The sequence below is a fragment of the Silene latifolia genome, chromosome 2 (genome assembly GCF_048544455.1).
Source record: "Silene latifolia isolate original U9 population chromosome 2, ASM4854445v1, whole genome shotgun sequence".
Taxonomy (NCBI): Eukaryota; Viridiplantae; Streptophyta; class Magnoliopsida; order Caryophyllales; family Caryophyllaceae; genus Silene; species Silene latifolia.
Window position 1 is genome coordinate 155868919 of NC_133527.1, and position 24987 is coordinate 155893905.

At 40.4% G+C, this 24987-nt stretch overlaps 1 protein-coding gene across 1 annotated transcript; it reads left to right on the forward strand.

The window, feature by feature from the left end:
- The first annotated feature begins 2146 nt into the window (after positions 1-2146).
- On the forward strand, positions 2147-3666 carry LOC141630808 (uncharacterized). The gene is made up of 2 exons (XM_074443560.1): positions 2147-3061; positions 3347-3666. Exons 1-2 carry the CDS (start codon positions 2164-2166, stop codon positions 3379-3381), a joined length of 933 nt encoding a protein of 310 aa, XP_074299661.1. The 5' UTR covers positions 2147-2163; the 3' UTR covers positions 3382-3666.
- Positions 3667-24987: the final 21321 nt, after the last annotated feature.

Genomic DNA, 24987 nt, shown 5'->3' on the forward strand with positions numbered 1-24987 from the left:
GATTCTTGACTTAATACCTTTATTTTTGTGTTTAGGGGAGAACTTGGACAACCCGGAGGAGGATAGCTACATCATTGACGAGTCTTTAGAAGATTGAAGTGCAAAAAGGTAACGGTGATGGGTTACTCGACTTTTATGTTAAAATTGTGTGGTTTTATGTAGTTATAATCTCATATGAATGTTAAAAGTTGTATCTTTCATGATTGGTGCTAATTTGGATGTTGAATATCATGCTTGTTTGCAATTCTCACATGTTTGGATGAAAATCTCATTGCTACATCTCTTGAATCCGAAATTACCCTTTCACATGCTCAAATATGTTGTTTTTCAGAGTTAGAATCATGCTAGGATACGTAAACAATTGATGGGAAACAATTTTTGTTGGTTTCAAATGGTTTGGAAGTGTTTTGCATTGAACCCGTGTGTTTGTAGTCCCAGTAGGGTGGGCGGCACGGTCTCTTACCGACCTACGGGAGATTCTGTAAGTTTTGGACATATTTTAGTAAGCCCGTATTCCCAGTAGGGTGATCGCGGCCGGTCTCTTGACCGGGCTGGGAGTACATGAAGGTTTTAGGTGATTTTGAGTTTGGGCGTATTCCCAGTAGGGTGATCGGGCACGGTCTCTTCGACCTACTGGGAGTGCTGTGAAGGTTTTATGAGTTTTTGAAATTTGGTGTAGTCCCAGCCCGGTGTGACGGCGGCCGGTCTCGACCGGCTGGGAGTGCACTTTGTAAGTTTTATTTAAATTTTGACTTTGGCATGTTGTCCTGAGCCCGGTGGCCCGGCGGCCGGACACCACCCTACCGGGAGCCCCGTATGCCTCTTTTCACTTGTAACCTCTAATAATCAATGGTTTATGCATGTATCTTCTTCCGTATCGGTAATTGGTTAGTATAAGACTTATTGACGTTATAATCATGCAACTATTGTTACTCGTATTTGTGACCGGAGTGTGACGGTTTACATTGTGTGACTACTCGACATTCCTCATTTATTTGCCCTCGGACATTGGGTCACGATTAGGTGCCATTGTTTCCGAGTTAGGCTATCTTCCTTCCGCCTCTTCGGACCTTGGGGTACGGCTAGGTACCATTGTTCCGATTTGGGGTTACTCGACCTTGGGGCACAACTAGGTGTCATGGATCGAGTCTTGGATACGATTTGGGATTGTATGTCGAATCGGGTGTCGTCCATCCCGAGAGTCTGGCCAGATTTAGACTAGGACCGTATTATGATCGTCGTCCTACCAGGAGGTTGGAGTCTAGGGGTTGTCTTGTTTTGAGTCAAAGCTTTGTAAATGTCTTGCTTGTTACGGTCATTGGCGTGTTCTTATATACGAGAGTGCACGTCTTCTATGATTGTTTGTGAGAGTCTTGGTCCTATCGGATACTAGTGGTGAGATGCAAGCCCCTAGTTGCGATATGATCGCCGGGATTGATGTTCCCATCCGTTCTTATGGTGAGATGCAAGCCATAAGTGTGAATGTGACATTAGTAGCCACGTCCCGTGCTATGGTTGTTAAGAGGTTTTCAAGTAATGGCTATTGGTTTCCATCCATGTATTTTCTATTCAATTAATCCGTTGTTTACCTTCTTCCTATGATTCGATGCCTAATCTCATATCCATGTTTGGGGTTACCTTGAATGCATGTTTAATATAATGTGCCATGCCTATCTCATTAAGGATGCAATGTGCCTATCTCATTATGATTATCGTTTATATTCCCTTGTTCATATTATTCAAGTATGATGCATGATCAATATGTTTAATTAAGTTCTTGCTTATGTGCATTTTGACATATTGTATTCGGGAGAACCCGAGTTACTCCCCACCGACCGTGGCGTTCATGTTTACATGAATGACGGGTTCGTGATGCAGATTATGGGGAAGACGTGTGAGCTAGCGAGAACGTTGAACCTTGGACCTTAGTTATAGTTTGCTTAGACTCACCTATCGTTAGACTTGTGTTTATTCGTGGGATATCTTTTCCCCAACGCACTTCGTTTTTAATTGTAAAACTTATTCATCTTACTTTTCATTTTCGTTTGATCACTTATGGTGGATTTCACACTTTAAACTTTAAAGGTTTTAAAAATCTCGTAATTTCCGCTTTAAATTTGATGCCCTATTGAGGGGTGTCACAATGACGATTGAAGTCGCTCAATGCGTATGTCGCTTAAATCTCGTCGGAAATTTGGATTTTGCGATGGTTCTATTAAAAAGCCAACCGACGAATTCATGCTTGGACAATGGGAGGTTGTCAATTGCACCATTGTCCAATGGCTAAAGAATACAATTGACTCATCTGTGCTTGAAAGCGTTCCCTATATCGAAGATGCAGCCGCTGTTTGGGGCGATTTGAAGGAACGATTCGCTGTGGTTGACGGTACGACAATTAACTCCTTAAAGACTGAACTTGGTGAATGTAAGCAAAGGAAAGGTATGTCTGTTACTCAATACTATGGAAAATTGAAATTGCTATGGGACGCCCTTAATATACACGAACCCCCCTTTGCGGGTAAATGCGGACACTGTACTTGTGATATTGCTTCTCAAGCCCTTAAACGACTCGATAATGAACGACTACACCAATTCTTTATGGGACTTGACCGTAGCTTGTATGGTACCCTCCGCACCCAACAATTTCAACTTGACCCCTTACCCACTCTCAATCGCGGTTATTATGCTGCGTTACAGACTGAACGTCTACTTAGTGACGACGCCTCATCCTCTGATGTCACTGATGTAGTCGCTTTTGCTGTTAATGGGGCGCCACGCACACCTGCTGATTGGAAGGCGCTGCGTAAGAAAGAAAAATTGGAGAAACGGAAACTGTTCTGTACGTTTTGTACTTTTAATGGGCATGACATAAAATCCTGCTTCTTTAAGAATAATAAGTTTCCGGATTGGTGGGGTAGTCGTCCCCGTACCTTGGCTGAGTTCCGTCGCAGTAAGGGTGGGGCAGGTTCAAGCACGGGTGGGTCTGACGCTCATGGTGATACTTTGGTTCACGCTAATGTTGCTCATACTGCTCCTTTTGTTTTTTCGGATCGGTTATCTGGTACATCTACTTCTTGGATCGTAGATACTGGTGCTTCTAATCATGTTACAGGTGACTTATCTTTATTTACGGATAGCATGGTGATTCCTCCGAGGGCCGTAGGCCTGCCTAATGGGAAACGTATTATGGCATCTGAAATTGGGGCCGTTTATGTTAACAGTAACATTCATTCTTCGACGGGTTTTATTTGTTCCCCATTTGACTTGCAATTTAATTTCCGTATCTCAATTGACAGCCGATAACGACTATATTTTACAATTTACTAAAGATTGTTGTCTTATACAGGACCGTTCCTCGAGGACGATGATTGGAGTAGGTGAGCTTCGAGATGGACTGTTTCTGCTGCCTTCGGAAAATTCGACTCTTTTGGTGAACAAACTTGGACCGGCTTCTGGGAAATATGATTTGTGGCATCGACGACTCGGTCATCCGGGGGCTAATTTGGTTAAATTTATTCCGTATGTTCAACCTATTTCTTTTAATAAAAGCATGGTGTGTGATGTGTGACATCTTGCTAAACAAACTCGTGCTAGTTTTAATTTAAGCGACAATATTGCATCTGAAATTTTTAATTTGATACATTGTGATCTTTGGGAACCATATCATACCTCTTCTACTTGTGGTGCTAAATATTTCTTGACCATTGTGGATGATTGCTCCCGCTCAGTTTGGGTATATTTGCTTCTTGCTAAAACGGAAGTCACAAGTATGTTTACGCAGTTTTTATCAATGGTCCAAACACAGTTTTCTAAACAGGTGAAGGTGGTACGCAGTGACAATGGGAACGAGTTTAATTGTATGGCGGATTATTTTTTACACAATGGTATACAATTTCAAACTTCTTGTGTTGGCACGCCTCAACAAAATGGCCGGGTTGAACGTAAGCATCGTCACATTCTTAATGTGGGATGTGCCTTGCTTTTTCAAGGTAACCTTCCAAAGAAATTTTGGGGCGAGTGCATACTTACTGCTGCTTACTTAATTAATCGTACATCCTCTTCTATTCTTCACCATAAAACACCCTATGAAATTTTATTTGGGGTTCCCCCGTCTTACATGAATTTAAGGGTCTTTGGCTTCCTTTGTTTCGTTCATAATCAAAAAACTCGGGGTGATAAATTTGAGCCGCGAAGTCGTAAATGTATTTTTCTCGGCTATCCACACAATAAAAAAGGGTGGAAGGTTTATGATCTTGAAACGGAAGCCATTACTGTCTCCCATGATGTTGTCTTTTATGAGGAATAATTTCCTTTTATCAATTTGGGAAATTCAACCGACTTAGTGGAGCCTCAAATTCCTGTTAATAATGATGAGATCAGCTCCCACACTCCGTTGCCCGACGCTCCTGTCAATGATCGTGAAGGTGCTGTCGAAAATAGTAATACCGAGCCCATTGTTACCGATGCTGTTGTTGACAAAAACAGTACTACCGAGCCCTCCAATACCGTCGATGAACCTGCTCCTGTCACCGAACTTGGTCGAGGTCATCGACTAAAATTTCCTAATTCCAGACTGCAAGACTATGTTCCCGATTCCACTAATAGTCCATCTCCTTCCGGCTCACCGCGTTCTCCTTCATCGCCCTCAGGTACTCCTTATACCTTAGCTAATTATGTCAATTGTCATAAATTTTCTGGTCGCCATAGGCTATTTCTTGCAGCGATAACTTCCGGGTTTGAACCCCATTCTTTCAAATTTGCCATCCGTGATGATGCATGGTGTTGGGCTATGCAAGAAGAGATAGATGCTCTTGAACAAAATGGAATATGGGAACTCACTGACCTCCCTTCTGATAAAAAAAGCTCTTGGATATCGTTGGGTATATAAGATAAAATATAAATCTGATGGCTCCGTTGAAAGGTATAAAGCTCGACTCGTTGTTTTTGGCAATCATCAAGTCGAAGGCCTTGACTACGGGGAAACATTTGCTCCCGTTGTTAAAATGGTCACCATTCGTACTTTTCTTGCTGTTGCGGCCGTCAAGAAATGGGAATTACACCAAATGGACGTTCATAATGCCTTTTTACACGACGACTTGAATGAAGAAGTGTATACGAAACTTCCGCCAGGCTTTAGTCGAGGTCATGATGGCAAGGTTTGTCGCTTGAAGAAATCTTTATATGGACTTCGTCAAGCTCCTCGCTGCTGGTTCGCAAAATTAGCTGGGGCCTTACGACAATATGGGTTTCGTCAATCTTACTCCGACTACTCCCTCTTTACTTACTCGCTTGACACAGTTCGTTTACATGTCTTAATCTACGTGGATGATCTTGTTATAGCAGGTAATGATTCATCGGCCATATCTACATTTAAAGTCTACATAAATCGTTGTTTTAAAATGAAGGATTTGGGGCCGTTAAAATACTTTCTCGGTCTTGAGGTTGCTCGAAGTGCCGAAGGTATTTTCCTAAATCAATGGAAATATACCCTCGATATTATAACTGAAGTCGGTCTTTTGGGTGCTAAACCCAATTCTACTCCCATGGAAATTAATCACCAACTTGGTGTTACTCAAAGCCCTCTTTTGGGTGAACCAGACCGTTATAGGCGCTTAATTGGACGTCTGGTTTATTTAGCAGTCACACGCCCAGACTTGTCTTTCGCTGTCCATGTTCTCTCCTAGTTTTTACAACAACCCCGTGAAGCTCATATGGAGGCAGCTTTGAGGGTTGTCCGTTATCTCAAGGGCAGTCCCGGCCAAGGCGTGCTACTACGGTCTGATAGTAGCTTTACGGTGTCAGGATGGTGTGATTCCGATTGGGGTACTTGTCCTTTGTCTCGTCGCTCTGTTTCAGGTTGGTTGTCTTTCTTGGAGACTTTCCTGTATCTTGGAAAACGAAAAAACAGCATACCGTTTCACTTTCCTCGGCCGAAGCTGAATACCGCTCCATGGCCGCTATTGTGTGTGAGTTAAAATGGCTCAAAGGTTTGCTTGAAAGTTTATATGTCACCTTACAAGCTCCCATGCGACTGTATTGTGATAATCAATCTGCGTTGCACCTAGCTCCGAATCCCGTTTTTCATGAGCGAACCAAACACATCGAAATCGATTGTCATTTTGTTCGGGATGCTATCACAGAAGGTCTCGTTAAACCGTTTCATGTTACTACTAATGAACAGGTGGCCGACATCTTTACCAAGCCTTTGGGAGTCCGTCAGTTTCACTACCTACTTCGCAAACTGGGCGTTCTTGATCTCCATGCTCCAGTTTGAAAGGGGGGGGGGGGGGGGTATTAGGCAAGATACTAGCCTTATATTAGGCTGATTCTTAGCAAATTATGGTTAGGTTGTTTCGGTAACAAATACCATTTGTGATATTATTCTCCTATATTTGTGCTAAGATATGTACTATATATTGCATTCTATTATTCAATGAATGACACACACAAAATTCCAAACACAACTTCCTCTGTTATCAAAGAGACTTAAAAACAAAACAAAAATTAAAAATTTTTATACCAAAAAATATCCTCTCCCTTCTCTCTTCTTTTCTCCCTTCTTAAGTAATCTTTGATCTACTACTGCCCCTATCCTCTAACCTTCCCTTGACCCCTCCGCCGCCGCTGGGGGTGCGGCCTTCCTTTGGCTAATCTCCGGCGGTTTTCTAGTGCTCGACCATGAGCTGTTCCTTTGCCTCGATCTCTTGTCGTCTCTTCCGGAACCGGTTTCTGTTTCCGTTCTGGGGCTGACTTTATTGTCGTGCCATTTGCTGCCCAGTTTGTCGGTCTGTAGTTCTCCTTGTTATGTCGGTTTGTAGAGGTCGATATTTTCCTATGTCGGTTTTGCCTTTCTTTTATATGTCGGTTTGTGTCTTACGATATCAAGCTCAGGTTTTGATAAATCTTTTCTTTGTGCTTATCTACAATTTATTCTTCTGTCCTTAAGACCATGCTCTTAGGTTCCAGATCTTGTGCATGTATCAAACTTTTAATGGTAAGCCTCTTTTAGAAATGATTTGTGTCCAAATATAGGATTTCAAACTTTTAATGGTAAGCCTTTTTGAGCTATCCTTTGTATTGCTTTTAGCTGTGGACCTTGGTTGTCTTTCAGTCATGTTGTTGTCTAGTGACTTCTACACCGTCATATTTGTTTTAACAATGTTTCATGTTCACTTGAATTTCTATGGTGTTGGGCAATTTAGATTTAACCTATTTCCTCCGTTGGCTAAGGTTGGAGGTTATCAGTTCTGGTGCTTGGATCCCTTTCCATGGTCGAGTTCTCGGCAGCGGTGGTTCGTTTGGGTCGGTTTGAGGTGGATGGGTAGGTTGTAGTAGTCTTCCCTTTCTCCTCCTCCATTCCTTCTCTGTTAAGTTTTCTTTGTTTTCTCCTTTTTCTTCTTCTTTAAGCTTTCTCCTTTCTTTCTCTTTAAGTTTTCAAGTTTTTCACCTTTCCTCGTTTTGGGTATGGCATATCAATTAATTTTAGCTAGTCTTCGGGACATGTTTTGTGGGGATGATTGTTCCGAGATGGAAGAACTTATTGATCAAGCCGTCTTGGAATATGGGGTGCCTTCGTTTAAAAGTGTCGGAATTCTTAAGGATAAGGGGAACACGTTCTTTCAAATGAGTGTTCTGCCTTTAGCATTTTTCCATTATAAAATTGCTCTTAAATTTCTCTTGCTTATGGGTACCCCTGCCAGTTATGATGAACCTTCTGCAACTTCTCTTGCCCTCTCCCTCTTCTAGAATTTGGCAGCTTGTAATTTGAAGACTCCCGATTATGAACAAGTTTGCTGGTATTTTAATTTGATTCTGTATGTTGATCCTTCAAATGTTAAAGCTCTTTATAGAAGGGGGTTAGCTTTTAAACATTTGAATCTCCTTCTGAAAGCGATTGCTGATTTTGAATGTGCTCTCAAACTTAATCCTCATAACAAGGATATTTCTCGAGAGCTACAAGTGGTGGTTGACTGTTTCACTATCAACTCAAATGGGAAACGATACTGTTCTACATTCGACCCTCTTGGCAAAGAACGGAAGGGAAAGAAACCCTTGTTGTCCCAGGAGGAGCCTGATGACTGTGTTCCTTGTAGTTCACCCGATGTGCCTATGGATTATGAGAGTAGTAGTGCGACTGCGCGATGTGAGGCCTTGAATGATTCAGCTGTCTATAATTCATCCTCCTCAGATAGCTCACAACCATCTCAATTTCACTTCACTAACAAGAAGAGACCTCACAATAGATTACATCTATCATCTGAAGATTACGCAAACTTAGCACATGGCAAAAATTTGGGATTTTACCACCCAAGGTCCATGTCTTACTTGAGGGTCCGTATCCTCACCTCTAAAATTATCCAGACGGGAACTCCCCAGGAAGAAATTTCAGGGACAGCAGAAGTTCCCAGCACTTCTCCTTTGCAAGAGAACCTTTTTCAGCCAATTAATGTCAAGCACTCCGAAAGTGTTGAGTTGGTTCAAGAGGAGTTAATCATCCAGGTAGATATGGAGTTCCACGAAGATAAAGTGGATCACGAGGAAGCTGTTTTACAAATTGCTAAAAAGAAGCAGATATCATCGGACTTGGCTCAAGTCAACAAGGTTTCTGCGGTTCAGTTCCAATTTGTTGCGCTCAGGGATAACACGAACAATAAGAATAGGAGTTTTCGATGTAAGGTGGCTTATTCCTACCGTCGAAGACATGTGACCCAAGCTAGTATTCATACGAAGAAAAGATCTTCGGTCTCGGTCGGCTTTTCTCTTTGTCTTTACAGGTACACCAAGAAAATTGCAGCAGCTACGAGGGCTAAAAGGAAGGGGACAGATCTTTTCCACTTCGACGAATTTTATCATCCTTCCTGCAAGAAGCGTCGTCTTACCTTTTCTGTTTTATACTCGCGTAACGTTAGTTCGGTTTGTTGGTTTTCCAGTAGTCTACAGAACTCCGGTATCCCGGGGTTTGTACTGTAACAAACTTTGTTTTATTTTAATATCAGTTTACTATTGTCGAAAAAAAAAAAATTTACTCTATGTAATTATGTATGCAATTAGCCCAATGAGTATATCAAGTTTCATTATTTGGTCTATTGAGAAAAAAAAGCGTGCTTCTCTCTCTAGAGCTCCATAATAAAACCCCCAAATTTAACCTAATTTGTTCCACCACATTCAACCGCCACCTCCAATCACCTGCGCTTCTCTGCTGATCGGCCATACGCCGGAGATGAGGCGGGATCTATGCTCATCTACGGTGGACGATTCACCCGCCCTCTTTGTTTCCCCTCTCTGTCTAAGGCTCACCACTGTTCGGGAAGTGCGATTCCATTCTCGTCTCACCTTATGATCCGTTATTTCGATTGCTTCGGTTGATTGTTCCAGTTCACAGCTTGTGATTGCAAAGCCTCCCGTGTCGGATTCCCACCCCTCCGTTCCCTCGTCCTGTCACCGAAAATCGTGCATGCAGCCTAGGGATGATCCTCCCATTCCCCCACCCCTGGTATGGACTTTTCGTGTCTTGTTGGTTTGTGTCGATGATCTCTGCTTGTCCGTTGGTCTACGGATGTGGAGTCGTCTCTCCTTGAGGTGATGATTTGGGATTGATTTGGTGTTCCCCCCATCCCCCACCAATCAGCCACAATTCATGTCACTTTTGTTTCTCAGTGTCGTCCTCTTGGTTGGTCCTGTTGTATGTATAGCGGTGGTCCTGGGGGGTGTCGGTAGGAGAAATGGGTGTCCTTGGTAGTTTATTAAAAGTTCTGAATAGAGTGTATGCAATGCGTATGTCTGGGATCGGTATGCAGGTTTGATCGGTCCGTTTCGTGTTCACAATTGAATAGATGTTGTCGTTGGGTCACGTCCGAATCAAAACACAATTTATAACTTCACAAACAACTCTACAATTAGTAAAGAGGCAAGTAAAGGACGGATCCCAAGGGACGGGAATTGAGATGAGATTTCTATTGAAACTAGTGGTGTCTTAGGGGTGTCACAATTTGGGTTGATGTAGAAGGTCACTAACTAAATAGCAATGAAAGTAAATAAGCAAGATGAAATAAAAGAGTTGTAAACAATTGATAAAAAGCACTAGGGTATCATGGGGTCATAGATGAATCATGGGAATTGATCATACAAACATTTTCTCAAATTATAAGCAAGCAATTATTGTTGTGATGGATTGAGTTGGGTTATATCTTACAATCCTAGGAAAGTTTGGGTCCCGGAGCCGAATCGATTAGATTGTACAACACCTACAAGTCGACTTAGTCTTTCCTACTCAACAACATGCATGGTCTAATGAGACTCGAGTTGGTTTATGTCTTACAAGTCTCATTGAAAAGATAGGTGATGGGTAAAAAATGCAAGGATTCATAGGCTCACATTTCATCAAACATAACATGTGCATGAGTTGAGATCAAAACAAGCAAGCAAATAAACCATGAAAGCATATTAATTTAAGCATGAATCATTCCCCATGTTGGTTTCCCCTAATTACCCATTAACCCTAGCTAGGTCACTACTCATTATCATGTTGATCATGCTAGCAAGGTTGTCAATCATACCAACAATATGAAACATGATGAACAAATGAAAGTAATTAACAATAATTAAAAAGGGATTAGAGAATTATACCTACTAATGATTCCAATAATAAAGCAAAGAATAAAAGAAGTACTTGATGCTTGATTGAGAGGTTGTCAATCTCCCAATAATAACCCAAATAATCTTCAATTACCCAAAATAAAGGATGAACAAAAGAGAGATTAAGGAAATAAAACTTGTATTAAAACTTGATTAATTGTTGATTACAATACTAAAGAGAGATTTGATTGATATTAACTACTCTAATAATTGATAAGAAGAACATGCTCTTCTAATTAGACTAATGGGGTATTTATAGTGGAAATTAGGTGGATGCATTAGGGTTAACTAAGGGCTAAACTAGTAATTACACTTTTTAGATTGAGCAGGGAGAAGCCGGTATTTTTCGAAGGAAGGGCTTCTTTCTTTGAAGCTTGAAGAAACGGATTCGTGCTGGGCTGGAATCCGGGCGTATTGGTGTCGGGACGGGCGTATTGTAGCAGGGGAAGACGGGCGTCTTTGGGAGAACACAGCCGGATTCTGGTGGCTGCTGCCCGGGCGTCTTTGGCAGAAGACGCACGGATTGTGCTGTGGAGGACGGGCGGATTCAGGGCAATCCGCTCGGATTGTAGCTCAGCATTGTTTCTTCTTCTTTTCTTCCCTTTTCTTCATAAAATCCTTGGGGATTTCCTTGGGGATGCAAGGATCCTTCCTCAACATTGCTCATCTACTATCATATGTACAAAGGCCTTCTAATCTTGTCTCTCCTTGATGCTTGGTCATTGAATTCTATCAATTTAGTCTCGTTTTGCCATGAAAATGCAAGATTTGCACTCCTTTCCTACCAAGGGATCAAAAACTCAAAGAATATGCAAAACAAAGAACTAAAGACAATAAATGACCCAAATATGCACTAAAAAGCATGGGAACAAGGCTAATTCGGGGGCTAAATATGCGCTAATTATGGTCACATCAAATATCCCCAAACCGAACCTTTGCTCGTCCCGAGTAAAGAGGTGACAAAGACTAGGACCATTATTTAAACTAACCTAATAACATAGCCGATATGAGACAATTAGCGGGTCTCACTCCGCCCCTTCAACTCACAACAAGACAACCATGAGGTAGGATGTCTTCTTGCAAGGCAAGGTGGGTCTTGCCAAAATGGCGACACATCCAAACATTAAGCACACAAAATCAAGTAATGGATGCATCTACAAAAGGAATAGCCACTTCCTCATCAAGTGGCGGAGGCAACTAAGAGAGAACAAATTTAAGAGCATATAATCCTTCACAAATACTAGTTCAACAAATTACTAAGGCTAAGAGGATGGCACTAAATCACCTCCAAATGGTGTTAAACTATACTACTTTCGTCCTAAATTTCCAAATGCTTTCGTCAAGAGCGATTGGATGGTGGTGGAATGATGATCCCTATGATGCTAGTAGCATATGACATGACAAGTCTCGAATTCTCTACAAAATTAAAGGTCATGGATCGTCCCAAGCTCGACAAAGTGGCTTTACAAAAGGCTTTTTGGGAATGAAATGCTTAAATCGTTATAAACAAAGGGTGGATATGACTAGTATTCAAAATTGTCCTCATTTAACTTTCACATTTCAAAAATTTAAGATGGGGTTTGTCCCTTCCGGGCTAGTGTCCTTTGCTTTCGCCAATCGCTTATTAGGCAACCGGTTAACCTCTAGACAATAGCTTTTAGGGGTGATAGTCACTCTGTCTCTGCGCGGTTGAAAGCACAACCGTGTGGGGGCCCAATTCAATGGATCCCTCTCCAAAGCACATCGAAGTGGTACGCCTCCATCAAAACAACTAAAATTCTCAACATTTCAACATTTCATAACATTTGAGGTTTCCTTAGCAATAAATTACTTCCACATAACAAAATTTTCGAAATGAGCACTTCAAACTTATTGATAGAAAAGTATTTTTGGGTTGCCTTACCACAAGGTCAATCAAGGTCACCTAGACAAGTTAACCAAGTCCACATCGCATCACGGGGTTGGAATAGGTGACTCACATGCAAACCCTTGACTAGGCTTTGGGTCATGGGTCAAAAGACACTAGTATGACACAATCTAGGGTGTTTTACAACCATTCTAGTAGGCAAAGTCTTAAGTTGAAAAAGTATTTATAATGGCTTAGTTGCTCTTGTCAAAGTTCTCAATTAGGCACTTTTCAAAATATTTTATCTAAATGCAACTATATGCCATGATGCAACTATTATATAAATCCTAATGCAAGTGATTCTATCAACTAATATGACATATAAACTAAATGTAAGTCCTAAGTTCACATTGTTATACCGCATCAATCAAAATAAAGCCACATAGTCATTAACATAAAGAGGAAAAAAGAGATTGGAAAGATCATACCATGCGGTCTTCATGATCCTCATGTCTCGAATGTGGCGTAGCCAATCAATGTGAACAAGGATAGAACAAACAATATACAATATATACAGAACTACACTACCAAAGAAATAAACATGTTTTTGGGTTTTTCAATTTTCAAATTTTTATGGTTTTTCGAAATTTTTCAATTTTTTTGGATTTTTGAATAAAAGTTAAGTTAGAATTCTCTATCCCCACACTAATATGGGCATTGTCCTCAATGGCCAAAATGATGGGAAATTATGCAAACATGATGCATGATTTCTACACTAAATGCAAGCTACACTAATCTACACTACATGATGCATGGTTTTTGTTTATGACGGAGAGGATAATTTAGATTACCTCCCGTTGTGTATGCATTGACTTCCCCAAACCGATCTAGACATTATTGCTAATGTCTAAGGATGGGTGTAGTTCATGCACACACTATGCAATGCATGAAACTAATTTTGTCATTTTGGATTTTGAAAGGTGGGAACAATAAAATGAGAACACCTCAATGGGTCCGAGGTGTTAGTCCTAAATGGTGCTAGGACTACTCCAACAATGATCAAGATTAATAAATAGAACAAAGAGAGAAATAGACAAACCTCAAGAGGGTAGGAGCCTCTAAAGCTTGCTAATCTTCCATCATATCATCATTATAATCACCTTCCTCACTAGAAGTGGTCTTATCACCACTTTCTTCTTCACTTTCTTCTTCACCTTGCTCATCATCCTCTTCTCCTTCTTCACTAGCTTCTTCATCAATGTTATCATTAACCTCTTCATTACCGACAACCTCATTATCACTCGGAACAACCCTAGATGCACTCGGAAAGAAGACTTTCCTATCCGCCCAACTAGGCAAAGGACATGAAGGGTCAAGTAGTCCTTGCCTAGCTAAATGAAGGAGGGTTGGATATTGGGCTAAGTAAGCATTTTTCCGATCCTCGAAAGCTTGCTTGTGCGTCTCTTGCATGAGAAGAGTCAAATAATCATTTCTTGCTTCAACGCCTTCGGGCTTGAACTCTTGGTACTCGAAAGGGTAGGTTGGTGTGACAATGGAAGAGGAGGGCATTTCAATTTCACCCTTTTGTTGTCGGATAATATACTCGGCCTCTTTTGATAGGGGAAGTAGATAGTTGGTCCGGTGGACACTCAATCGACAAATCTTTGAAGGCAAAGTGAAAGATCTAGCCTCACTAGTGAGCCATCCATACTTGGTGTCAAGAGGGTTATGGGTAACCCACTTGTACTTGTATATCATAGTATTAATATCAATGAGATGACCACCCTCTTTCGCCTCATACTTGTTATCTTTGTTGAAGTTTGGATCAAAGTATTTAGCTAGGATAGTGACTAGGCCTCCATTCACAATAACGGTGGTGCCTTTCTTCCCACAATCAATATTTAACCATCTATCCACCAAGAGCCTTAGAGAGTTAAAAGGCTTGGTGAATTCCCTTCCAATGTTCAAAGCCGACTCAAGAAGAACAAAATCGAGTTTGGTGAAATGGTTGGTGTCTTTTCTTGCAATGACGGTGTTCCCTATGACCTTGTGCCACACTCTAATGCCCGGATGGTGGACTAATAGAGCACAACTAGCATGAAAGTCTTCAAATTTCCTTCCAGAAATCGCCTCCCAAATAGGGTCGGGGTCATACTTGCCAACATTCTTAAAATAACTCGGTGAATCACTAAGACCCAAAGCTTTACCCATTTCTTCAAAGGAGATGCGCCTACTAACATTAGCTAGACGAAACTCGATGGTCTCCATGGTCTCAACCTTGTTAACTTTCAAAGAACTCAAAAATTCTAAGGTAAGGGAGGGGTATGTCAATTCTTTTGATTCAAACAATTTCTCCAACCCCATGGCTTTGAAGAAGGCTCTAGTTTGCTCAAGGACACCCAACTTTTCTAAGGTATCTTCACAAATAAACTTGGTGGATAGGAATGATTTCCTAGCAAACTTAGCAAAAGTGTCCCTATGGGATTTGGAAATGAAAATTACCTTCGGATAATTCGAAAGTTGAGCAATTTCCGGAGTAGAGGATGTTGTTGCTTCCATGGGAGGTTGTTGTTGTTGCACTTTCAAGTTTGGGTTAGCTACCACCATAGCCAATGCTTTCTTTGCTTGAAGACTCTTTTGTCTTGATGAGAGTGCCTTTGCCTTTGGTGCCTTTGTTGCTCCCTTAGTCCTTGCCATTGATGAATAAACCAAGAAAAGAGTGAAAAATCTTCAATTTCTAGTGCACCCAAATCGATTTAAAGATGAAAGGCTTTGCCTTTATGAATTCAAAAATCGACTCAAAGGTTGAAGATTTTGTGCTTGGTTTTGATTTGTGTTGAAAGAGGAGTGATTGATTTGTTGTTAAAAGGATGTTTTGATTTGATTTTGGTGAATGTTGTTGAGGAATCTTGTTTTTGTGATGGAGAGGATGAGGGGTTTGGAGTTATGAGTAGTGTTATGAATGAAGGAATGAAGAAATGAATGTGGGAGGGGGTTTATAAAACAAAAAAAAATTGAAATGCAGGGGCAAGATGGGCGGTTTCTGCTCGGGACGCCCGGATTCGGCCTTTTCTGGGTTGGGAAAAACTCGCCTAAAGACGGGCGTCTTTCAGTGAAGACGCTCGGATTTGCAAACACGGGACGGACGTCTTCTACAGAAGACGGGCGGATTCCTTTACAGGGATTTTCTTGTTTTCTTCAGCCAAGAAGACGGGCGTCTTCCTTTCAGGACGGGCGGATTTTTGAAGACGGGCGGATTTGAATGCAGGACGCCCGGATTCGTTGACAGTCAAAAATATTTCAAAAGTTCAGCTCAGAGGGACGGGCGTCTTTTGCCCAATATGCCCGGATCGCCTGAAGACGGGCGGATTCTCCTGAATCCGCTCGGATTCGACCCCTTTGTACCCGGATTCAGTTCCATCCGTGTACTTTGCATATCCCTTGAATAGATGAGATGAATAACATCTCTACAATTAGTAATATCAATGAGATGTTGATATTACTAGATGTTGATATTACTAGTCGGTAAAAATGATCTAGACATTTTTGATCGGTCCGTTTCGTGTTCACAATTGAATAGATGTTGTCGTTGGGTCACGTCCGAATCAAAACATAATTTATAACTTCACAAACAACTCTACAATTAGTAAAGAGGCAAGTAAAGGTCGGATCCCAAGGGACGGGAATTGAGATGAGATTTCTATTGAAACTAGTGGTGTCTTAGGGGTGTCACAATTTGGGTTGATGTAGAAGGTCACTAACTAAATAGCAATGAAAGTAAATAAGCAAGATGAAATAAAAGGGTTGTAAACAATTGATAAAAAGCACTAGGGTATCATGAGGGCATAGGGGAATCATGGGAATTGATCATACAAACATGTTCTCAAATTATAAGCAAGCAATTATTGTTGTGATGGATTGAGTTGGGTTATATCTTACAATCCTAGGAAAGTTTGGGTCCTGGAGCCTAATCGATTAGATTGTACAACACCTACAAGTCGACTTAGTCTTTCCTACTCAACAACATGCATAGTCTAATGAGACTCGAGTTGGTTTATGTCTTAAAAGTCTCATTGAAAAGATAGGTGATGGGTAAAAATGCAAGGATTCATAGGCTCACATTTCATCAAACATAACATGTGCATGAGTTGAGATCAAAACAAGCAAGCAAATAAACCATGAAAGCATATTAATTTAAGCATGAATCATTCCCCATGTTAGTTTCCCCTAATTACCCATTAACCCTAGCTAGGTCACTACTCACTAATTATCATGTTGATCATGCTAGCAAGGTTGTCAATCATACCAACAAAATGAAACATGATGAACAAATAAAAGTAATTAACAATAATTAAAAAGGGATTAAGAGAATTATACCTACTAATGATTCCAATAATAAATCAAAGAATAAAAGAAGTACTTGATGCTTGATTGAGAGGTTGTCAATCTCCCAATAATAACCCAAATAATCATCAATTACCCAAAATAAAGGATGAACAAAAGAGAGATTAAGGAACTAAAACTTGTATTAAAACTTGATTAATTGTTGATTACAATACTAAAGAGAGATTTGATTGATTTTAACTACTCTAATAATTGATAAGAAGAACATGCTCTTCTAATTAAACTAATAGGGTATTTATAGTGGAAATTAGGTGGATGCATTAGGGTTAACTAAGGGCTAAACTAGTAATTACACTTTTTAGATTGAGCAGGGAGAAGCCGGTATTTTTCGAAGGAAGGGCTTCTTTCTTTGAAGCTTGAAGAAACGGATTTGTGCTGGGCTGGAATCCGGGCGTATTTGTGTCGGGACGGGCGGATTGTAGCAGGGGAAGACGGGCGTCTTTGGAAGAACACGACCGGATTCTGGTGGCTGCTGCCCGGGCGTTTTTGGCAGAAGACGCACGGATTGTGCTGTGGAGGACGGGCGGATTCAGGGCAATCTGCTCGGATTGTAGCTCAGCATTGTTTCTTCTTCTTTTCTTCCCTTTTCTTCATAAAATCCTTGGGGATTTCCTTGGGGATGCAAGGATCCTTCCTCAACATTGCTCATCTACTATCATATGTACAAAGGCCTTCTAATCTTGTCTCTCCTTAATGCTTGGTCATTGAATTCAATCAATTTAGTTTCGTTTTGCCATGAAAATGCAAGATTTGCAATCCTTTCCTACCAAGGGATCAAAATCTTAAAGAATATGCAAAACAAAGAACTAAAGACAAAAATGACCCAAATATGCACTAAAAAGCATGGGAACAAGGCTAATTCGGGGGCTAAATATGCGCTAATTATGGTAACATCAAACTTATCGATCACTTGTACTTTGCATATCCCTTGATTAATTGTTGATTACAATACTAAAGAGAGATTTGATTGATATTAACTACTCTAATAAATGATAAGAAGAAATGCTCTTCTAATTAGATTAATGGGGTATTTATAGTGGAAATTAGGTGGATGCATTAGGGTTACCTAAGGGCTAAACTAGTAATTACACTTTTTAGATTGAGCAAGGAGAAGCCGGTATTTTTCGAAGGAAGGGCTTCTTTCTTTGAAGCTTGAAGAAACGGATTCGTGCTGGGCTGGAATCCGGGCGTATTGGTGTTGGGACGGGCGGATTGTAGCAGGGGAAGACGGGCGTCTTTGGGAGAACACGGCCTGATTCTGGTGGCTGATGCCCGGGCGTCTTTGGCAGAAGACGCACGGATTGTACTGTGGAGGACGGGCGGATTCAGGGCAATCCGCTCGGATTGTAGCTCAGCATTGTTTCTTCTTCTTTTCTTCCCTTTTCTTCATAAAATCCTTGGGGATTTCCTTGGGGATGCAAGGATCCTTCCTCAACATTGCTCATCTACTATCATATGTACAAAGGCCTTCTAATCTTGTCTCTCCTTGATGCTTGGTCATTGAATTCAATCAATTTAGTCTCGTTTTGCCATGAAAATGCAAGATTTGCATTCCTTTCCTACCAAGGGATCAAAAACTCAAAGAATATGCAAAACAAAGAACTAAAGATAATAAATGACCCAAATATGCACTAAAAAGCATGAGAATAAGGCTAATTCGGGGGCTAAATATGCGCTAATTATGGTTACATCAAATATCCCCAAACCGAATCTTTGCTCGTCCCGAGTAAAGAGGTGACAAAGACTAGGACCATTATTTAAACTAACCTAATAACATAGCCGATAAGAGACAATTAGCGGGTCTCACTCCGCCCCTTCAACTCACAACAAGACAACCATGAGGTAGGATGCCTTCTTGCAAGGCAAGGTGGGTCTTGCCAAAATGGCGACACATCCAAACATTAAGCACACAAAATCAAGTAATGGATGCATCTACAAAAGGAATAGCCACTTCCTCATCAAGTGGCGGAGGCAACTAAGAGAGAACAAATTTAAGAGCATATAATCCTTCACAAATACTAGTTCAAAAAATTACTAAGGCTAAGAGGACGACACTAAATCACCTCCAAATGGTGTTAAACTAGACTACTTTCGTCCTCAATTTCCAAATGCTTTCGTCAAGAGCGATCGGATGGTGGTGGAATGATGATCCCTATGATGCTAGTAGCATATGACATGACAAGTCTCGAATTCTATACAAAAGTAAAGGTCATGGATCGTCCCAAGCTCGACAAAGTGGCTTGACAAAAGGCTTTTTGGGAATGAAATGCTCAAATCGTTATAAACAAAGGGTGGATATGACTAGTATTCAAAATTGTCCTCATTTAACTTTCACATTTCAAAAATTTAAGATGGGGTTTGTCCTTTCCGGGCTAGTGTCCTTTGCTTTCGCCAATCGCTTATTAGGCAACCGGTTAACCTCTAGACAATAGCTTTTCGGGGTGATAGTCACTCTGTCTCTGGGCGGTTGAATTCACAACCATGTGGGGGCCCAATTCAATGGATCCCTCTCCAAAGCACATCGAAGTGGTATGCCTCCATCAAAACAACTAAAATTCTCAACATTTCAACATTACATAACATTTGAGGTTTCCTTAGCAATAAATTACTTCCACATAACAAAATTTTCGAAATGAGCACTTCAAACTTATTGATAGAAAAGTATTTTTGGGTTGCCTTATCACAAGGTCAATCAAGGTCACCTAGACAAGTTAACCAAGTCCACATCGCATTACGGGGTTGGATAGGTGACTCACATGCAAACCCTTGACTAGGCTTTGGGTCATGGGTCAAAAGACACTAGTATGACACAATCTAGGGTGTTTTACAACCATTCTAGTAGGCAATGTCTTAAGTTGAAAAAGTATTTATAATGGCTTAGTTGCTCTTGTCAAAGTTCTCAATTAGGCACTTTTCAAAATATTTTATCTAAATGCAACTACATGCCATGATGCAACTATTATATACATCCTAATGCAAGTGATTCTATCAACTAATATGACATATAAACTAAATGCAAGTCCTAAGTTCACATTGTTATACCGCATCAATCAAAATAAAGCCACATAGTCATTAACATAAAGAGGAAAAAGGAGATTGGAAAGATCATACCATGCGATCTTCATGATCTTCATGATCCTCATGTCTTGGATGTGGCGTAGTCAATCAATGTGAACAAGGATAGAACAAACAATATATAATATATACATAACTACACTACCAAAGAAATAAACATGTTTTTGGGTTTTTCAATTTTCAAATTTTTATGGTTTTTCGAAATTTTTCAATTTTTTTGGATTTTTGAATAAAAGTTAAGTTAGAATTCCCCATCCCCACACTTATATGGGCATTGTCCTCAATGGCCAAAATGATGGGAAATTATGCAAACATGATGCATGATTTCTACACTAAATGCAAGCTACACTAATCTACACTACATGATGCATGGTTTTTGTTTATGATGGAGAGGATAATTTAGATTACCTCCTGTTGTGTATGCATTGACTTCCCCAAACCGATCTAGACATTAGTGCTAATGTCTAAGGATGGGTGTAGTTGGGCGGCAACGGCGAAGGGATAATATCAATTGATAAAAAGGGATATGCAAGGGATATGCAAAGTACACGGATGGAATAGATGTTGATCGATAAAAATGATAGTATATCATTTTTGATCGGTCCGTTTCGTGTTCACAATTGAATAGATGTTGTCGTTGGGTCACGTCCGAATCAAAACATAATTTATAACTTCACAAACAACTCTACAATTAGTAAAGAGGCAAGTAAAGGTCGGATCCCAAGGGACGGGAATTGAGATGAGATTTCTATTGAAACTAGTGGTGTCTTAGGGATGTCACAATTTGGGTTGATGTAGAAGGTCACTAACTAGATAGCAATAAAAGTAAATAAGCAAGATGAAATAAAAGGGTTGTAAACAATTGATAAAAAGCACTAGGGTATTATGGGGTCATAGGGGAATCATGAGAATTGATCATACAAACATGTTCTCAAATTATAAGCAAGCAATTATTGTTGTGATGGATTGAGTTGGGTTATGTCTTACAATCCTAGGAAAGTTTGGGTCCCGGAGCCTAATCGATTAGATTGTACAACACCTACAAGTCGACTTAGTCTTTCCTACTCAACAACATGCATGGTCTAATGAGACTCGAGTTGGTTTATGTCTTACAAGTCTCATTGAAAAGATAGGTGATGGGTAAAAAATGCAAGGATTCATAGGCTCACATTTCATCAAACATAACATGTGCATGAGTTGAGATCAAAACAAGCAAGCAAATAAACCATGAAAGCATATTAATTTAAGCATGGATAATTCCCCATGTTGGTTTCCCCTAATTACCCATTAACCCTAGCTAGGTCACTACTCACTCATTATCATGTTGATCATGCTAGCAAGGTTGTCAATGATACCAACAAAATGAAACATGATGAACAAATGAAAGTAATTAACAATAATTAAAAAGGGATTAGAGAATTATACCTACTAATGATTCCAATAATAAAGCAAAGAATAAAAGAAGTACTTGATGCTTGATTGAGAGGTTGTCAATCTCCCAATAATAACCCAAATAATCTTCAATTACCCAAAATAAAGGATGAACAAAAGAGAGATTAAGGAAATAAAACTTGTATTAAAACTTGATTAATTGTTGATTACAATACTAAAGAGAGATTTGATTGATATTAACTACTCTAATAATTGATAAGAAGAACATGCTCTTCTAATTAGACTAATGGGGTATTTATAGTGGAAATTAGGTGGATGCATTAGGGTTAACTAAGGGCTAAACTAGTAATTACACTTTTTAGATTGAGCAGGCAGAAGCCAGTATTTTTCGAAGGAAGGACTTCTTTCTTTGAAGCTTGAAGAAACGGATTCGTGCTGGGCTGGAATCCGGGCGTATTGGTGTCGGGATGGGCGGATTGTAGCAGGGGAAGACGGGCGTTTTTGGGAGAAGACGGCCGGATTCTGGTGGCTGCTGCCTGGGCGTCTTTGGCAGAAGACGCACGGATTGTGCGGTGGAGGACGGGCGGATTCAGGGCAATCCGCTCGGATTGTAGCTCAGCATTGTTTCTTCTTCTTTTCTTCCCTTTTCTTCATAAAATCCTTGGGGATTTCCTTGGGTATGCAAGGATCCTTCCTCAACATTGCTCATCTACTATCATATGTACAAAGGCCTTCTAATCTTGTCTCTCCTTGATGCTTGGTCATTGAATTCAATCAATTTAGTCTCGTTTTGCCATGAAAATGCAAGATTTGCACTCCTTTCCTACCAAGGGATCAAAATCAAAAAGAATATGCAAAACAAAGAACTAAAGACAATAAATGACCCAAATATGCACTAAAAAGCATGGGAACAAGGCTAATTCGGGGGCTAAATATGCGCTAATTATGGTCACATCAAACTTATCGATCACTTGTACTTTGCATATCCCTTGATTAATTGTTGATTACAATACTAAAGAGAGATTTGATTGATATTAACTACTCTAATAATTGATAAGAAGAACATGCTCTTTTAATTAGACTAATGGGGTATTTATAGTGGAAATTAGGTGGATGCATTAGGGTTAACTAAGGGCTAAACTAGTAATTACACTTTTTAGATTGAGTAGGGAGAAGTCGGTATTTTTTGAAGGAAGGGCTTCTTTCTTTGAAGCTTGAAGAAACGGATTCGTGCTGGGGTGGAATCCGGGCGTATTGGTGTCGGGACGGGCGGATTGTAGCAGGGGAAGACGGGTGTCTTTGGGTGAAGACGGCCGGATTCTGGTGGCTGCTGCCCGGGCGTCTTTGGCAGAAGACGCACGGATTGTGCTGTGGAGGACGGGCGGATTCAGGGCAATCCGCTCGGATTGTAGCTCAGCATTGGTCCTTCTTCTTTTCTTCCCTTTTCTTCATAAAATCCTTGGGGATTTCCTCGGGGATACAAGGATCCTTTCTCAACATTGCTCATCTACTATCATATATACAAAGGCCTTCTAATCTTGTCTCTCCTTGATGCTTGGTCATTGAATTTAATCAATTTAGTCTCGTTTTGCCATGAAAATGCAAGATTTGCACTCCTTTCCTACCAAGGGATCAAAATCTCAAAGAATATGCAAAACAAAGAACTAAAGACAATAAATGACCCAAATATGCACTAAAAAGCATGGGAACAAGGCTAATTCGGGGGCTAAATATGCGCTAATTATGGTCACATGAAACTTATCGATCACTTGTACTTTGCATATCCCTTGATTAATTGTTGATTACAATACTAAAAAGAGATTTGATTGATATTAACTACTCTAATAATTGATAAGAAGAACATGCTCTTTTAATTAGACTAATGGGGTATTTATAGTGGAAATTAGGTGGATGCATTAGGGTTAACTAAGGGCTAAACTAGTAATTACACTTTTTAGATTGAGTAGGGAGAAGTCGGTATTTTTTGAAGGAAGGGCTTCTTTCTTTGAAGCTTGAAGAAACGGATTCGTGCTGGGGTGGAATCCGGGCGTATTGGTGTCGGGACGGGCGGATTGTAGCAGGGGAAGACGGGTGTCTTTGGGTGAAGACGGCCGGATTCTCGGTGGTCTTGCCCGGCGTCTTTGCGTAAGACGCACGGATTGTCTTTGTGGAGGACGGGCGGATTCAGAGCAATCCGCTCGGATTGTAGCTCAGCATTGTTCCTTCTTCTTTTCTTCCCTTTTCTTCATAAAATCCTTGGGGATTTCCTCGGGGATGCAAGGATCCTTTCTCAACATTGCTCATCTACTATCATATGTACAAAGGCCTTCTAATCTTGTCTCTCCTTGATGCTTGGTCATTGAATTTAATCAATTTAGTCTCGTTTTGCCATAAAATGCAAGATTTGCACACCTTTCCTACCAAGGGATCAAAATCTCAAAGAATATGCAAAACAAAGAACTAAAGACAATAAATGACCCAAATATGCACTAAAAAGCATGAGAACAAGGCTAATTCGGGGGCTAAATATGCGCTAATTATGGTCACATCAAGGTTTATCAAGTGATCAGGTTTTAAAACGGAAAAAGTCATATGGAACAGTATGAAGGGTGATTTGATGAATCTTTCTAGGTGTGATGTGTTGCACTTTTGTCCCTTTGTTGCTTCAATTTGGTAAGGGACTTCGTTGGTTCTAGTTAATTTGATGTGGATGTCAAATTTTGTATGATTTGATATTAATGTGGTGTTGAAGTCAGACTTGTTGTTTTCAAGGTCTTTGTTGTTTACAGTCTAGTTATAGGCTCCTCGGTCAGGTGTTTGTGCTCAGCTGTGTGGGACTGATATGGTGTTTTCCACTTTTCCCCCCACTTATCGGCCCTTTATCCTTTGTCACTTTTGTGTGTCAGTTTTTTGTGACACTTAAGTGTGGCTATTGTATTCTTTATTTTGGCTGTGGTGAGTCTTTGACGGCTTGGGTTCCTGCTTGGGTTGAATCGTTGGGCTGTATCGATAGGAGCCTGGTGTGGAGGTTGGTTTGTCTTGCTATGGTGGTTTTCCTATTTATGGAAGGACTTTGATGGAATGTAAGGGGGTTAAATAACCCTCTTGCTTCGACCATTGCGAAGACTAGAGCGATTCTTTCCTGTTCTTATTTTGATTTTTTATTCCTAGCTGAAACAAAATGTAATGTAGCCTTAGTTGATCCTATTTTTCGTTCTTTTGGGTTTATTCGGAGTTTTGGTGTTGATGCTCATAAAACCAAAGGAGGCCTATGGTTTGGTTTTAGGTCTGATGCCCAGTTTTAATGTATTACTGCGTGTCAAAACTTCATTATCATCAAAGTTTGGCAATGCAAAGATAGTTTTTGGTACTTGTGTCTTATCTACGGCGAACCGGTCACTCATAAGCGGGAAGCTGTTTGGAATGAACTCAGTCAATGGATTCACTCTTTTAAACACCCTTTCCTACTTATAGGGGACTTTAACCAAGTTGATTACCAAGAAGATAAATGGGGTGGCAGAAAAGGTAGGATTCTGAGAGCCTCATTCTTTAATAAATGGAAGGCTGAGCATCTTTTGATGGATATTCCGTTTCAGGGGCCAAGATTTACTTGGTGCAATAAGAGGGAAGATCAT

What these genes read in the sequence shown, in the direction of transcription:
- LOC141630808 (XM_074443560.1), top strand. Translation starts at nt 2,164, where the DNA reads ATGCGTATGTCGCTTAAATCTCGTCGGAAATTTGGATTTTGCGATGGT. An exon ending in TTTTTCGGATCGGTTATCTG is followed by an intron (nt 3,062 to 3,346) that starts GTACATCTACTT and finishes TGTCTTATACAG; the next exon opens with GACCGTTCCTCGAGGACGAT.